At 36.3% G+C, this 17331-nt stretch overlaps 1 protein-coding gene across 4 annotated transcripts; it reads right to left on the bottom strand.

The window, feature by feature from the left end:
* Positions 1-16177, bottom strand: LOC105388762 (MTOR-associated protein MEAK7). 4 transcript variants are annotated; one of them, XM_048628153.1, is made up of 12 exons: positions 15458-15508; positions 15178-15342; positions 7486-7618; positions 6550-6638; positions 5908-6018; positions 5412-5494; positions 4945-4954; positions 4531-4624; positions 3731-3877; positions 2866-3092; positions 1948-2133; positions 1-138 (listed from the first exon to the last, which is right to left on the bottom strand). In XM_048628153.1, the coding sequence occupies exons 1-12, from the start codon at positions 15491-15493 to the stop codon at positions 22-24; spliced, it is 1398 nt and encodes a 465-aa protein (XP_048484110.1). In that variant the 5' UTR covers positions 15494-15508; the 3' UTR covers positions 1-21. The 4 variants fall into 4 exon arrangements, with proteins under 4 accessions (XP_048484110.1, XP_048484113.1, XP_048484111.1 ...); XM_048628156.1 differs by lacking the exons at positions 4531-4624; positions 15458-15508 and adding an exon at positions 15792-16177 and having other exon boundaries at positions 4851-4954; XM_048628154.1 differs by lacking the exon at positions 4531-4624 and having other exon boundaries at positions 4851-4954; positions 15458-15599.
* Positions 16178-17331: the final 1154 nt, after the last annotated feature.

The raw sequence follows: 17331 nt of genomic DNA, 5'->3' as shown, positions 1-17331 counted from the left end.
CATTAGTGTCGGCTAAGGCGCCTAGTCCACGGGTTCGCGGATGCCGTCGCTGTGCCGGGTCTTGCCCGCGAGATCGAGGATCGCCTTCGCCTCGGGGTTCTTGTCCAGGATGCTGCCGTCGCCCTCGCCGCCCTCCTCCTGAAATATAATGTTACAATTTTATAGTAAAGAGAAAAATCCGGTAATTTTTGGTGCTTAGAACGGCTAAGACGGTGCGAAATTAAGGCGTGACTAAAGTTTTAGTATCAATTTCAATTTAATTTATTCTTTATTTGGAAAACAAACAGCTTATAATATCACATTATTATAAATTAACATTAGGTTTACACACAAGCCAATAAAGTTTTTAAACCTAATTTTTTACTAAATACTCACATCGCGCTCACTCCCATCGCGCAGCCTCAAGAGTGAGCGCGACGGAGAACTTTTGTCACGTCTTAAATGCGCCCCGTGCTAGCCCTTCAGATCAGGATAAATATAGTTTGTTAGTTTTTTTTTTAAATATAAAGCTTTATAAAAATATAAAACTTTAACTATAAACAGGTGTGACAAAAATACTTCTGGAGAAATCCACCATACAATCAATATTATCTTGAACCTCTACAAGTTGATTGTTTGGTTTTGATTTGTTGTCGACTATTATTTTGATTGCCAGTGGGAACATTAGGATCAACAACCAGAGAGGTAGCCGGTAGTGGCTGGATGAGAAAGGCCGAGAACAGAGTGTTGTGACGCTCCTTCAGTAAATTTTTATGATTATTGGCTGATGATAATGAACATGAATAATATTATGATGATGATGATTAATAACATAAAACAAAAGCATGCACCATCCACCACCATTTTAGCTACAAAAAAATATGCAAATTAAACTTACATAGAAAAAGAACACACAAGCAATGTTATTCACAGGCGTCACTCAATGTGGTATTCTGAATCCTTCGCTCACAGTCTGTTTTCCAATGATTTGCAGGAATTTCTTTTCTGCCTTGTGCGTGTCTAGTACACTTGTTTGGGATATCGTCTGGGGATAGGGGTTAGGGTGGGGATGTTAGGATCAGGTACAAATGGGTAGGGTAAGGGACAAGGGATAAATGGGGAAGGATAATTATGTTAATTTGATAGGGTAAAATATATGGACATTGACAGGGAAGGTTTTAGTAGGGTAACGTGTAAATTTGTGTCAGGCATAATAGTACCTTTGTTACGGTTTACAAAACTAAGGTAATGAATATAAATGAGTGTAGATGATTAAATACGCAATACCTAAACTAAAGTATGAAACAAAAAATATAACGTTTAATTAATTCTCGCTCACTACCCGCAAAGCGAGTCATAAATGGGTAAAAGGTTGATTTCAATGACAAAGCGTGATAGAACACAAATTAATTAACTTATCATAAAAAACATGGGTTAAAAAAAATGCAAACAAAATTAAGTGCACGCAAGCTGATGAAAACACCAATCCATAACAAAAAATACGCATACGAATTTATATGTCACGTGATCAAACTATAGCCGTATCGCGCCAACATCGTGCAGTCAGCTGCAAACGTAACGATTTTTCGCCAAGACACATCTTAAGATAACACGCTACTTACATCATCCTTCAAGCTAACAGGCTTATCCCCCACGCTCCAGACCTCCAGGCTCTTAAGCAGGAGCTCCTAAACCATCATCACCAGCCCTGCTCCTAGCCATCGAAACCAGCCGTACATACTTTATATTACACACGTAACGATTACACCCCAAGACAAATCTTAAGATACTCACATCATCTTTAAGGCTAACAGGCTTATCCCCCACGCCCCAAACCTCAAGGCTCTTGATCTTGAAGTCGCGCTCCTTGCTGAGTCTCCGGTGCCCCCTCGTTTTTAGTCCATGCTATTAACGACTCCACCCCAAGACACATCATACGATAACTCGCTATAATATCAATCTACTCACGTCATCTTTGAGGCTAACAGGCTTATCCCCAACGCCCCAAACCTCCAGGCTCTTGATCTTGAAGTCCCTCTCCTTGCTGAGTCTCCGGTAGCCGCGGTACGTGGTGCACGACTCCGCGGAGGAGCCCTCGCCGAACGGGTCCGCCGGCAGCCAGATCGCGCCGAACTCGAACTGACCGCCCATTATCTGCGGATAGATAGATAGATAAAACGTTAATTTTTTCCACTTTCCTACATACACAATAAACTAACTAGATAAAATATAGATAAGTTGTACTTATTTATAACTAGGTAGTACCAGCCTATGATATAAGGTAGATTTGTGATTTGTATCCAGTGGCGTCGCAAGACATATATGTTTTTAAACATTTTAACTCCCTTTTTATTATTGATTAAGATACGGATAAACAGTTACTTAGTAGGTACTTACAGAACAAGTATACTTTCCCATTGTAATTATATAAAGTAAGTATATCAGACTAATAGTTTTCTTAGCAATATGTCGGTGACAAACAGCGAGACGCTCACTAGGGATTTTCACTGTGGTGGATTTGCCAGTCAGAATGGCGACATTCACTGACTTCCGAGGGCACACCAGAAGTGTAGGTATATAGCACAACATTACAGTTGATTCGTACACCTGTTGTAAACGATAGATGTAGACTGAGGGAGCTGGAGTTGAGTTCGGTCCTGAGTAGATTTGTGGTAGGGATGACTTCAAACACGACTTGTAAATATTAATAAAAACTGTTTTATTGTACTGAACACACACATATTACACCAAGATGGAAGAAGAAGGAACGGAAACGGAAATGCCTACTTAGGTTTTTAAATATTAATGTTGGTGTTGCCAACAACACCTTACGCTATCAGACTAATTTTGTATGTATAGATGTTCATATTTAAATCATATACTCACGATCCCATTAGGCAGCGTCTTCGTAAAGTTATTAATATACTGATAATGATTGTTGAAGCCCGACGAATTATACACTCGCATCTTCGGAGCCAGAGTGAACAGGAAACTCTCCTCTTTGCCGTAGAAGTTAGGGTTGATATTCCAGGCTTGTGCTGCGTACCCGCCGAATATGTAGCCCGATTTGTCCTCTATTATTATAATGGACGGGCCCTGGTCGATTATGCGGCCTGGAAATGAGAGAGCGAATATTTAATTTCCGTCTTAAATACGCCAACTTGACTACACTATGGATCTTAAATAATAATATGTCATCGCTAGTCTTCAGTAGCTATACACTAATTACTTTGTGAAATAAACCTTCAAGGTTTGAATGAATTAATAAGTTTATAACTCATAAAGCAAATTGTACACTGCTGTTAAATGTGACAAAGTCTGAAGAAGCATACATCAGTGCCTCATATTTTCTTTCACCAAGCACTTATTTTACTTACCGAGTTGGTGACATGCCCCAGCTAGGGTTTGTCACCGTGTTGAAAGGATTAGCCAGTTAGATTAGCGTATGCCGCTGGCTGCCCATTGTCGACTTTTGTTGCTAGTAAGTCAATAGGCGGGTCACTGGAGTTTTTATGCGTATTATTAGTTTCTAAAGTTACCGACAGGGGCGCTGATCAAGACGTCATACAAATTGCTATCGATTTACGCTATTGACTGGTGACACATTACGCGTGTGGTCTACTTTAAAGTTTTTCATGCAAAGTTTACGATGGATGCACATGTATGAAAAACTGGCTCAACTATGCGAACTAAGTTAAGCCAGCAGTGGACGTTCGGCTTAATGCTCGTACACTGATAAAACCCGACTCACCGGCCAGCGTGGAGAAGGACTCCCCGTGGATATGAGATGAGAACAGGAACCGCCACTTGTGCTGCAGCGGGCGCGGCAGGTGGGCGTTCACCCACACGATGTGCGACAGGTCTATGAACGCGGGGTAGTCCGGCATGGCTGAGAGGCCTGGGGGAACGAAATAAATATTAAATTATCAGCTCTCCGAGTTCATAATAGTATGTAAGTCTCTAAACCTGTATTTCCATAACTTATGACTGTATGAAGCCAAAATAAAAATAAATAAAATAATATTATATTGTATTATAGTGTTATTGTAGTTATTTAAAGTCCAATGTATTATTATGCACTATGCCTAGCAACAAACTGCATTATCCATGTGCCCAGATTTTTAAGCTGCGGCCCGGATGGGCGGTAGTTAGAAACTCTGGCTACTTTACCGAGGGTCCCGGGTTCGAACGCCGTGTATAAAGACATATTGATGATGATCTATGTGACAATACAAAAATAGTCTAGCAGGTACTATCATTTTTTTAAGTCGGTGCTATGATTCGGATTCGTTTTTAATCCGACTTCAAATAACCGAGTCTAGTCTAAGATAATTTGGACATAACTAGCACCAATAATATTAAAAAATAATAGTAAGCTAACGTATTATTGTACTATCACATAGAAATAGTCTCATAATTAAATTATTTCTTATGTTTTAGTGATTTTTTGAAGTTGGTTTAATTAGCTATTATTAATCTTATGGCCCTAAGCAGGTAAAATGTCATAAGCGACAAATATTTTTTTATCCATATAAGCAGACTCCATCTCACCATCAGGCGCGGGCAGGCAGCTCGGCGCCACCTGCTTGCTGGTGCCGTACAGCGTGGAGAACACCAGCTGAGACAGTTCACGCAGCAGCGTCTCCCACCCCTCACCCTCCACAACCTTCCCCACCCTCCCCGCCCCCGCTTCTATTATATCCCATCCTTTACACCCTATTTTTAAAATCTTAAATGAATCCATAAACTTGTCTGAAATTGATTCTTGGAAATTGATCGTCGTCCAATGACTTTATTATCTTATGGCCCAACAGGAAAAAAGTCATAATAAGCGATTTTTTTTTTTATCCATATAATCAGCTCCACCTCACCATCAGGCGCGGGCAGGCAGCTCGGCGCCACCTGCTTGCTGGTGCCGTACAGCGTGGAGAACACCAGCTGAGACAGCTCGCGCAGTAGCGTCTCGTATGATAACCTGCAATTATATAATTTACACACATTTACCTACTTATTAGTCCGTAAATTGACTAAATGTGAAGAAGGCGCTGCTTTGGGCCTTAAAGTCGGGTCTTCTGCTATGTATTTTCGTGTTTGCAAATATAATTACTTATATGGTTAGTTAACCAAATATGAGCGTGGCATAATGGGTATAACATGTTTCCATAAAGTGCTTTGTTAGAAAATTGCTTCTGCGGACCCGGCTTTAGGCGGTTTACGCAATAATAGTCTTCATAAATACGGGTGTGACACCCTGCAAGTTTTTTTATTTAAACATGGTTTAGATTTTTTTAAATATTTTTCCCTTATTTAGAACACTTAAAAAAATATAGTTCCAAAGTCCAAAGGTCACTCACAGCTGTAATGAAATTTATCTTCTCTACGATTTCAACGGCACTGTACTGTACTAAAGACACAAGAATCTATGTACTCACCACTTGCTCATGTGCGAGCTGGTGACGGTGGCGGGCGGCGGGTCGCAGTCCGAGATGCCCGCCGCCACCGCCTCGCCCAGCGCCTAATAAACGATAAAATCAATTATAAGTCGTGTGGATAAAGTAAATCTTTCGTTCTGAACGAAGAAAAAATATATGCTCGAAGCAATGAAAAAATGTGTGAAATTCGTTGTTAAAAATTAAAAAACGCTTAGTCATTTTTGCCTTTCCAGCGTCGATATATATTAAGATCGTCGAGATAAGTTGAATTTAATCTCTAGGGGTAGAGCCCAACCAAACTACTTACCAACACATAAAAGTAGTATAATGTGTTGTTAATTAAGGGATACCAGTTAAAGACAAATACATATAATAAAAAGATAGTATCGTTTACCCATTGTAAAGTTAGCGTTGTATGACTATAGATAGATATTATTATCATCATCAACGTCGTCTTCGGTTAGTGTTAACTATAATATGGTTATTTATAACTTACCTGCACATGTCTAGCTTTTCCCTGAAAGCCTTTTTGCACCCACTGCGAGGCGACGCCTTGAGAGTTGGACTTCAACATCTTTATATACGTAGACGCTATGCTCTCACAGTACTGGGAAAGAGAGAACAATCAGGTTTTAAACATGATCTTTGGCTATTTACAGCCTAAAATATGATTTTTATGATAGTAGATTCTGTTAATGGAAAAATTCTCATTATTTTATGTTGCTCAATGATATCGATTCTGAAGGCAGAAATTTTAAATTTAGCGATGTCAAAACCTTAATTTCTTTGTTTAAAATTCGACTCTATGATTGTTTCCGTAAATGTCATTTTATGCTAGCGATTTTTTTAGTTTGACAGCGTTAAAATTAGAATTTCTGCCTTCAGAATCAACATCAATATCTGCCTTAAATTTTCTGACTAACATTCCATATACCTATGTATTTCATTACGTCTTAATCTGTTTCACGATCATTAAAGTCGTTTTTATATAAACAAATATTAATTTAAATTTGTTTACCCATAACACGGTTCGGCAGTACTGTGTAGCAATTCCTATTTTATGAAAGGTTTAGCAAGTTTAGAAGTTTTTTTGTAACAGAATGCGGAATGCATATATTTATACAATGTATGTACTAACCTCTTTAACTAGTTGATACTCTACTTCGCTATCATCAAATTGTTTTCCTAAGCAGTTGTATATGGCGGTCATCCGTTCATCAGGATTACCTGAAAAAGAAGAAATATCCATTATAATGGACACTTAGGCCGAATTTTAAAAGCGTGCCTGCCGTAATCGCTACTGATGCATGGTCATATAAAATAGAGGGATAACTATAACGTTTCATCAAAAGTCGATAGCCCCATGAACAGATTTTTTCTCCCAACGAACGTTTGGCCTGCAACCGGCATAAGTACAAAGTTGGAGAAGCGTTCATTGGACGAAACATTCGTATGTGAATCGATTGTGTTTGAACCGATTCACTCTATCTGACGAAAAACTAAGTTTCTCTACTCGTCGACTATATCTCTTTGTAATAAACGTCGCGATTGCACGACAGCTTTCGTTTGATCGTTTTTCGTCACTATACAGGGTGGTAAGTCGATGTAATCCTTTAAATGGGTTGTAATCGAAGGCATTTCCAGTCGATTGAACCCCATAATGCATGATCCTTTCTGAGTTATTTAAGTTTTAAGTTTTTTTAAGAGTTTTGCCGAAATTTATGTTTAAAAGCAAAATATTTAAAAAGCAAAACAATAAAAAAAGTATTTAAAAAATCGTTAGTTTTTTAAATATTTTGCTTTTAAACATAAATTTCGGCAAAATTCTTAAAAAAACAACTTAAATAACTCAGAAATGGTTGACTTTCGGATAATACATTATGGGGTTCAATCGACTGGAAATGCCTTCGTCTACAATCTATTTAAAGGAATACATCGACTTTCCAATAACTCTGTATAGAAACCCTCCAAATCCCTAAAATTACTTTAGCTCTGCGGCGCGACATAATGTGCGCGAACTTCAAACTACAAAAGACACCCCTCTAGAAGTATCACCAAAAAGAGTACATCTCACCTCTTACATTAAACACGTACAGTTCGGCGAATCTGTTGAAGTCGCAGGTCTCGGACTTGTTGGGTCCGAAGCCGAAGAGAAAGTTGCTGAGGTACTGCGCCAGCCGTGGGTCAATCTGAGGACCCCACACTTTCTGCAAGTTCAGACATTAGTAGTGCGTTAGTCAAGCGGGAAATTTGATATGACACGAGTTAAGAAATATAAGATGGTAGAATATTATAATTTCATGTTAACGCTCTGATGTAACATGTAACAGTAACTAGGGGTCAGTATTTAAACTTAATCGCCCACTGTCTAATATAGGATGGTAGATATAAGAGAGGTCAGGTCTAAGTTTTGCTATAGTGACATAGGCTTCTAATCATCATCAGGTACTGGGATCCCTAATCAGGGACTTGGGTCTCGAAGAGTAGATTTCCACTCTGACCGGTGTGGCCTCTAATAATCTAATCATAATAATATCATTCTTTCGCAGGCAATGGAAACGCGTACTATTTTTAGTTCTTGAGTTTTCTAAGTCACTGTAGGAGTGATTTGCCTTTGTATATGTTACTTTTCAGCATAAAACATACAAATATGCAATTACTCCACACCTACATATGTAAAATAATAATAAAGTGAATAATAACCGAAAGATGATACCTACCTGAAATAAAAAGACTCTCTAGGCTAAACCAACAGAAAATTACAAATGTTAGTTACTTCTAAACAAAGAACAAACCACTGTCGTTAGAACAAAGCCACTTCTAATTCTAAAAAACATTATTTACTACGATATCATAATTTATAAAACTCATAAGAATTCTAATCTTATCATAGCATAAATACCATAATTCTGTAGGAAATTGCAGAAATGATAGCTATAGAAAGTCGAAAGGGGGCCCTCAGCCTATCAATCTTAACAAATTCTGGGTGCTCAGATATCTCTATGGCAGACTGTACCCCTCAAAATAAACATTTCTAATTGTAATCGTTTCTAAATTAAAAGCTCAGCCGAGGCTATGACGTGGTCGGCTAAATATTGTTTGAGTAAATCGTGGAGGAATGAGTGTGTGTACATACATCCTGCAGCCATTGTTTAGTACCTACCTACTTGTTATTTAATGGACCGGGATTTATGTGTGGCTAGCGGAAACTGTATGTATGTACCAACAAGGAAATCCATGCTAGCCCGATTTCAAAACAATTTTATCATGCGAGCGAGGTAGTTTTTAAACACTGGTGTAAAATAATTGTACATAGAAATAGTATCTACTTACTAACTTAGTTTGTAAGTACCATTGTTACTAACCACATATATGGATCTATGGTCTGAAATAAATGATTTTTATTATTATTACTATTTGTGGTACTTAGGCCATAGGCCGATTCCCAGATATTATATTTTATTGTTAAGTTCAGATAATTATATTAATATGCTTCCCACGAGAAATATTTTGTGGCCAAAACTTCGTCTGTCCTTGAACTTCTTTGACTACTGAATGAAAGCTTCACAAATCTTAGTATTTTAATGAAAATATCTGCTGTTAAAACGTAGTAGGATTTTCATGTAAACACATTGTCTTGGAATCGCTAATTCAATCTTGTTTTGCTGAGAGTAGATTGAGATCTGTTTTAGATCAGTCATCTTGTTAGTTTACGTTGAGATAGATGGAATTATCCCGATTTCCTCACTACCGCAGAGTACCGCATTCCTTATTCACGGAGTCCTCGACTTTTCACCATTAAACGGAGATCGACATTGTGGTTATCGTATGTATAACCTACATATCTGTAGGCAATAAAGTCTGTTTTGAGAGAATCTGAACGGTTCATCAACAGTCGATGGTCTCGCGATTAATTGAGTATTATTCTAATGGCGGGACAATAGACTGTTGATGAACCGTTCAGAATCTGTCAATTTAGTATCTGAGATTAAAAAATAAAATTTAGGTATGTTGATTACTTGTTTACTTTTAATTCATCATCTTCCTAGTCTTATTTAGGGTCGACTTTGTGCGTCATATCACGCCATTTTACTCTATTACAATAGTACTGAGTACACTCTCTGTAGTTTCATAGATCAACGCTGATTCGGGTGTACCAACACTATAAGTATGTGATCATATAGTACTAGAATAGTATTGTAAAATTGTAGTGCACTGTGCTCACGTTTCACAGCTGTAGGTAGGTCATACGGATATGACCTTTCTTAATCCCTACACGGAAAAGGAAAAACAGATATAGACCTCGATTTCCGCTACGTGTTTGTCAGCCGTTGAATGAAAAGCTATAACATATTGTTATTATATGCTACTTAATTTTTCTACCTCAATTGATTTACTTTTATATCATGAAAGTTTTTATTATGCAGAGCTGTTCGCTTCGCATCGTCTTAAAAAGTTTTCCCGTGGGAATTCCGGGATAATAAGTAGCCTATGTTTTTTCCCAGGGTCTAGACCGTATGTATACCAAATTTCATTCAAATCCGTTCTGTGGTTTTGGCGTGAAAGAGTAACAGACAAACAGACAAACAGACAGATACAGTTACTTTCGCATTTATAATATTAGTTAGGATACGTGTCACTCTGTAAGATCCAAATCAGTCTTAGCCCAAATATAAATGAGTACATTCGTTTGTCAATATAATAACGTTTAGGTGTTGCATTAAGGGCCCGTACAGGGTGACGTGCCCCGCCAAATTTGGGTTTTCAATGCTCTTCACACAGCACACGCAGTGACACGCACACATGTAAGTTTGCACAGTGGGTCATAAACTTTTACTCGCTAACTTTATTGACAATTATTTTCAAGTAGTGATTTGAGGGTAAGTATAATTTTTAATTACACTGGTAAGCACCAGGAAAGAGTAGAAATTAATAGGGGTGCCACTTTTCTCCATACTCGAAACCCGATTAGCTTTCTAAACAAATGTAGTATTTACTTACTTGTAGAAAGGTAACTACAGGTATTAAAGTGTAGATACTAAGGTTATACTAAGCCGAAAGGGGATGACTCAACTCAAGGGGTCATTCTGAACAACTTTTGTTCTACGAGTTTTGCAAATTCGCGAAAAAAAATATTCGTTTTCCATGGTAAAAAGTCACGTGTCATCAAAGTTTCTATGAAAAAGGTTTTTTTTTTGTTAATTTTTAAAACTCGTAGAACAAAAGTCCAGAATGACCCCCTGTCTCACTTGTTTTTACCCGACTGCGGAAGGAGGAGGGTAATATTTTTCGATTGTATGTTTGTATGTTTGTAAGTATATTTTTTGGTAGCAGAATAATATTTTTTCTTATTTTTAGGGTTTCGTACCTCAAAAGGAAAAAAGCAACCGTTATAAGATCTCTTTGTTGTCCGTCTGTCTAACTGACTGTCTGTCACCGCCCTTTTTCTCAGAAACGGGTAAAGATATCAAGCTGATATTTCGCATAGATATGGGGAGTACCCCAAAAAAATATTGGGGTACTCCCTCTCCCATACAAGTAAATTGGGGCTGATATTTTTTCCGGTTATTTTGATGGTGTAGGTAGGGTATCGTTGAATTGGTATTTTAATATAATAGGTATAAATGTTGGGTATGTGAGTATTATGTGTACTGCGCTACACACACATTCATATGGAGTTAATAAACGTCAGTGCGATCTAAGCAGTCTTGCGTTTCACTTGTGTCCCGTATCTAACAATAAAAAAAGGTTAAAATATAATTATTTTGCTTTTACCCTTAAATTTGGGGACCACACCATAGACAAGTCCTAATTAAAAAATGATTTCAATAGATGGCGTGTTTTTATGTTGGGTAACTCAGAATAAGAAGTGATGATATCTCAGAATAATAATGGTTAATGGTGCTATTCCGCTGAGCACCGAAACCGGTGGGACACAAGTGAAAAGTGGCGGTTCCCCTCATCTCGCATAATCTTTATTGACCAAAACTCATTTCGCATAACTCGTATGGTCTAAACTTTTTTGGCCGAACCATCACTTTGCCAAGAATTATGTGGCATAAGGCTCGTTTCGTCTAAAACTCTTTAGGCACAATCTTTAAACACCTAAGTTTCGTTTGCTCAAATGTATGTTCGTCTATACCTATGTATAATCTTGTTTCTCCTAATGTTATCTTAATAAATAATATATTAAGTATGTAGTAAATGTACAAATTGTGGTATTTTTTCTCATACATCCCGAAAATCACGATATTGAATGATTAAAAAATTTAAAGTTAACGAGCAATACAACATACATTTATAATACACATACAATAATTATTACAAACCCCATGAGATCGAAACCTAAAGATAGGTGCGACGACGAGCAAAGCGAGGAGGTGCGTGTTAGGTGCACATGTTCATCAAAACCAAAGCGGAGCGCAGCGAAGCGGAGCGGAGCGTTTTCCAAACAGCGGAAACAATACAAGGCACCAGTTTGCGCTATAGACAGACGCTCCGTCAAAGTTAAAGCCAAACAAATATTATTACTTTGTATCAACCTATTATTAGGCTATTCAAGATTTGGCCATACCATTATTAGGCTAAACAAGATAATGCGAAATAACTTTTTACTAATCGAGATTTATGCCATACGATTTTCGGCGACACGAGACTTTGACCAAACGTTACTATGCAATACGAGATTAGGCAAATAAATCTTGGGCCAAAAAAGGTAGAACCGAAAAGTGGTCATGAAAATGCACTAGGGTAGACCCTGCTCCTAGAACAGGGCATGAGTTTGTGATTTGTGTGCGAGGATGGAAACTTTGAATATTTTCTTGATTTTTTTATTATTGATGCAATAACATATTATAGTATTTTTTCTGAGTTACCAACCGAAGTCACCCCGTGACAGGGTGACTAGATAGGTACTTCTGCAAATTACGCCATCTATCGTTGGTTTATTTAGTAACTACTGTCTATAGAAGAAATTCCGTCATTATCAATTTTTCGCTACGAATGAATTTAGTAAACCCAGTAAACCTAACTAATCCAGAGGAAACCTAAAATATCTTTCTGTCTCTCTGAAAAACATACTTAATAGCCCAAACTCGATGCTTTTAGCTATTAACATCTTTGAAATAAAATTCAGTCACCACCTTGTTACTGCCCTCATCAGATCCTCACGAGACCATTCCTCAACCAGTACCATGAGACTGTGTTTTTGATGAATCCTAACCTAATGTTTCTACGTATTGTCATCACTTAGATCAATTCGCTATATTCCTGCTCCTCATCGGACCTTTACGAGACTGTAATGTCACGCGAGAACATTGCCCACTATCTAATTTAATTTAATTTATTGAATATAGTGTAAGAATTATGCTTCCTCAATTTCAAATCAAATTATGTTGGTGTCATAAAAGTTGAAAAAGTGCAATTACAACCAATGTGCAGTGATTTTGTATCTGTACACGAAAAGATCGCGAGCTGTCAGTGCTGCCTAAACCGACGTGACCCTTCTTTGGAGGCCAGCGGCCGACTGAGTCAAACGTCGCTTGTGTTTATGATTTTATAACACAGAAAGCCGCTATAGATATTTGTATGAAGATTTGAGGGAAAAAAATTGCCCAAGTTTGTTATTAATTTACACAAAATAGGTGTGTATTTATTTAAAAACAAGGTATTTAGCGCCTAGTCCAAGCATTTATCTTTATTATTTGATAAGAATCATATGAAAATTCTTGATAATTACGACACAGTTGTTACAATACGGGAGTGTGATTTACTGGTTTTTCGAAATTAATTTACAGTTATCCATAAGCATTTACTTAAATTCGAATGATTCAGCACCTAGCTAGACTCTTCGGCTACCTGTGTGATTTTTTTCAAGGCTGTAGAGCATCATTTACTATATAATTCCATGACAATGCCAACCCTCGATTCCCTATTGCCGACCCTTAATTATAATTTAGTAGTTATAGTTCTCGACGAGTGTGGCATACAAAGCAAGGAGCGTAAGTATACGCTTACTTTATAGTTCACACGCAAACCGAATATAGACTACCAGTTTCATGTAATGAATGAGTACTTAATCCTTATACTATAACCGGCAATCAATATATTATATACCTTGTATAATACACATCTTAGTTTCAACAACTTTACACAGTTGTGCTAATAATCACAATATACAGTCAATGTGGATTAACGAGTATATTGATGTCGATTTTGAAATAACTGTATGTTGAAACGGCGTCGCCCGCATTGCCGATGAAGTAGACGCACTTGTGAATTTCTATACAAAGAATACTGAATGCGATGCGTCCGTTGCGTAGGATACCGAAAGGTGGACGCTTACCTTTCTTGTACTTTTTACCTAGTGGATTTATAAATTTAACATTTTGCAATGGTAGAGAAGTGTTCCGTATAAATAGCAATGACTGTACTAGTTATGCTGAACTACCTATTTCCTAGGTTAATGCGTCAAAAGGACTATTTTCTATTTTAAACTACCATGCATTGTAAAGGCATTAAATTGACGAATATAATTACTGTTTGCATTGAGTGAAATTTATGGCACTTACATTTTAGGAATAGGACATTTATGTTTGTTTTCTAAATATTATCTTAGTTATCTAGTAGTTATTGATTTATCTATATTTAATAGCAAGTTGTATTTTAAAATAGTTCTGAAATAATATACCTACTTTATGAATAAATTGTGTAAAACAGTATATATTGTTACAAAACTTATATTTTTCTCTGTATCTTACTGAAGTTTAACTTCAAGTTTAAATGAACTGGAAATTTTATTCAATGTTTATTCTAGTAAAGCTAAACATGCCACTTCCACATAAAAAAAAATGATTTTGAAAAAACATTTAGGTAGAATAGTGAACCACATAACCATCAAAAAATTACATTAAAAAAAGCAATAAAATATAAGATCAAAATTAAGTCTAAAAAATATCATAAGGCAAGTGCTTTCACGATACAATATTGTGATGAAATGAAATATAGTAAGTATATGGCCAGAAATATAAAAAAGCTAATGAATTGGAATAATGGGGTAAAATCATAATAAACATACTTTGACTGGTCACTGCAAGAGAAACAATCTTAATATAGGTATTTATTGGGTATTGCAATTAACTTCATATGAGTACTTAATCCTTATACTATAACCGGAAATGAATATATTATATGCCTTGTATAATATGACTATTCTAGTCTATAGTTTAGCAATATGTAATCAGTTATGTGTATGATGTGTATTTTTTTTTGTAGACATTAAAATTAATTACATCACCCAACATGTGAATGGTAGTCAGCTATCCATAGTAATATTATTAATAGATCCATATGAAATACTTCATGACTACTCAATACCTTCACTACTCTAAGTATTATCTAGGTTTACTCCAAAGTCTATTTATATTTGTATTTATTTGGAAATGGATAGCTAACATACCATTAAAGGCCATTTAATGTTTTGCATCATGTATTGCAATCTAAAACTTTCTCATTTAGACCACCATAGTTTCTAATATTAGTTTTTATGGTGTTTATGTTTTAATTATTTGAAAACGAAATAGTAATTTAAATTAAATTTTGTTTTCTTGGCAGAGTAGTTACAACTGAACAAATGTTTTACAAAATGGTATCTCTGTTTTGTTTGTTTGGAAAAATTACCTTAAAGGTATTCAAGCTGCAAAACACTAAAGAGCCATACAGTTAAATAAAATCACATTAAACAAGAGGACAAACTAAAAATACAAACTTCTAACAACAGTGCGTCAAGTGTGCCACTCACGACCAGGTCGTCCTCGCGGACCCTCGGCGAGTTCCGGCTCACCGGCCTGAATGTCACCGCGAGCATCTTCTGCTCATCCTTCGTCAGGATTGTGCATTTCTCTGCCAATTTCTTACTTGTATTGCCCATTTTCTGAAACAATATTTTTTTGGATAAATAATAAAACATAAATAATATTGCCAGCAGTATAATGGACTGTGCATGGCATAATATGTAGATTGTAGTTTATGTATAACAAAAAATGTACCATGTTCTTCAAAGTTTTTGTAAAATTAAATGGCATTTTATAATTTTTTACTTAATTAAGTATGTATGGGGAAGATATGTCTTAATACACCAAAATTATGTACTAAATATAATAATTTCGTTGATTACAAAATATATTATCTAGAATATCACACGCGAACAGCCTACAATAGTGTACTTTTCAAGTTATTCAATAGATATCGGCACTACAGTTCCACGACCTCAACCTTGGTCCACCGATACGTAACGCGATCTGTTGATATTACACAAATCACTATCACCTATTCAGAGTCACGTGAATTCAAAAACTTTTTACAAAAACAAACATTTCTTACCTTGAAAACTTCGCAAAATTCGCGATCACAACAGCGACTGAAATACCTATTTATTTAATCTCAACGGAAACTAGAATGCTCATAGCTCTCGTATTCTACGATTAACTCAAAGTATTACATATCTTCATCTTGATACATACATTACTAATAAGGTAACGCTTTAAATAAAATAAATCAATAAGAAATTGATGAAGTGATGAGCTGAAAAAATTACCAAAACACAGGAGACTTTTTACGTCAGTGTCAATATCAAATTGACAAAATGTCAACAATTTATTTTTAATTTTATAAGGTGACACTACACCTATAAAAAGTAACGGTAACGATAACGAATGACACGACTGCAAATGCGATTTATGTAATCAAGTGTTGATTATGAACTGAGCGTGGACTGGATTTGAGATGTAATGTAATGCTACAACAGGCTGAGTCAACCTCAAGATGTAAAAATAAACTTCATGGATGTGCTTAAGTACCTACAATACTATACGTTTGCAAGTAGTAGGGGGCAATATGGAATGATTATAATAGTTATGCGTAAATAAATCCTACCGATAAAGGTACACTAATCACCGTACTTATGTTGGCAAGAAAGTAACTTTTAATGTAGATAAATATGCAGCGGAATCTCTTTGTTTTATGAGTAAGGCCTATGTATATTATGGAACGCGCAAGACGGGTACGACAAGACGTGGTAAAAGTTTTTACGGTCCTAGAGAGTGTAATATCGAAAGATTTATCACATCAAAAAGTTTATTCATAGGAAGGAAATTTATTGCACTGGACGTGGACGGCGATCGCGATTCCGCCCGTTACGCTTGTATTCGTCCATTATTCTTTTACACACGAAAAATACTGTCCACAAAGTCGAGACTATAGACATAACTGTATAAAAACGTATAAATGTAGTCACTTTTTCATTATCAACGGTGGTGGCAATACTTCGATTTAATATTAACAACTCATGTACTTGAGGTGGTATGGTCAGGAGCGTAACTAATAGTTTTAATCGAGGGAAAATATCACCAGGTATAAAAGAACTGCACATGAGCAGGGCAAATACAGCGAGACTCAGTTTCGGTCCATTACTCGGATAGAGAGTAACTCCAATCAAGTAGCTCCAGTGGGCTAAAGAACCTATTCGTATGTACCACAGGAAATTGAAAATTATACTTGTTATCATCTTGATGTTGCTAAAATCATGTTATGTAGGTAAGTAGTTAGGTAGTTACCCACTTTAATACGTTAATAAGTTAGGTTCAGTTGCCATAACGATGAGTTTTCATAATATATTTATTATCATCCGGGTAAAGCAAATAAAATGCATTTTTAAGATTGTTAATAACTTTTGATGATCATGATCTTGAAATTTTTAAACGTCTTGTTGACAACTACTGTATCTCTGGGTGCATTCTGGGTGTATATTTTATCGAAATTTTGCCAAGGTTCAAGGATGACGAGCTCTCCGTATAATAATAACTACTAAGCAAAAGTTTATTTATTTATTATTTAATGGACATGGTAGGGGATTTAATACCAT

This window comes from Plutella xylostella, chromosome 20 (assembly GCF_932276165.1).
Source record: "Plutella xylostella chromosome 20, ilPluXylo3.1, whole genome shotgun sequence".
In the NCBI taxonomy this organism is placed as follows: Eukaryota; Metazoa; Arthropoda; class Insecta; order Lepidoptera; family Plutellidae; genus Plutella; species Plutella xylostella.
The sequence above is the reverse complement of the archived record's forward strand: the minus strand, read 5'-3'. Positions and strand labels throughout refer to the sequence as shown.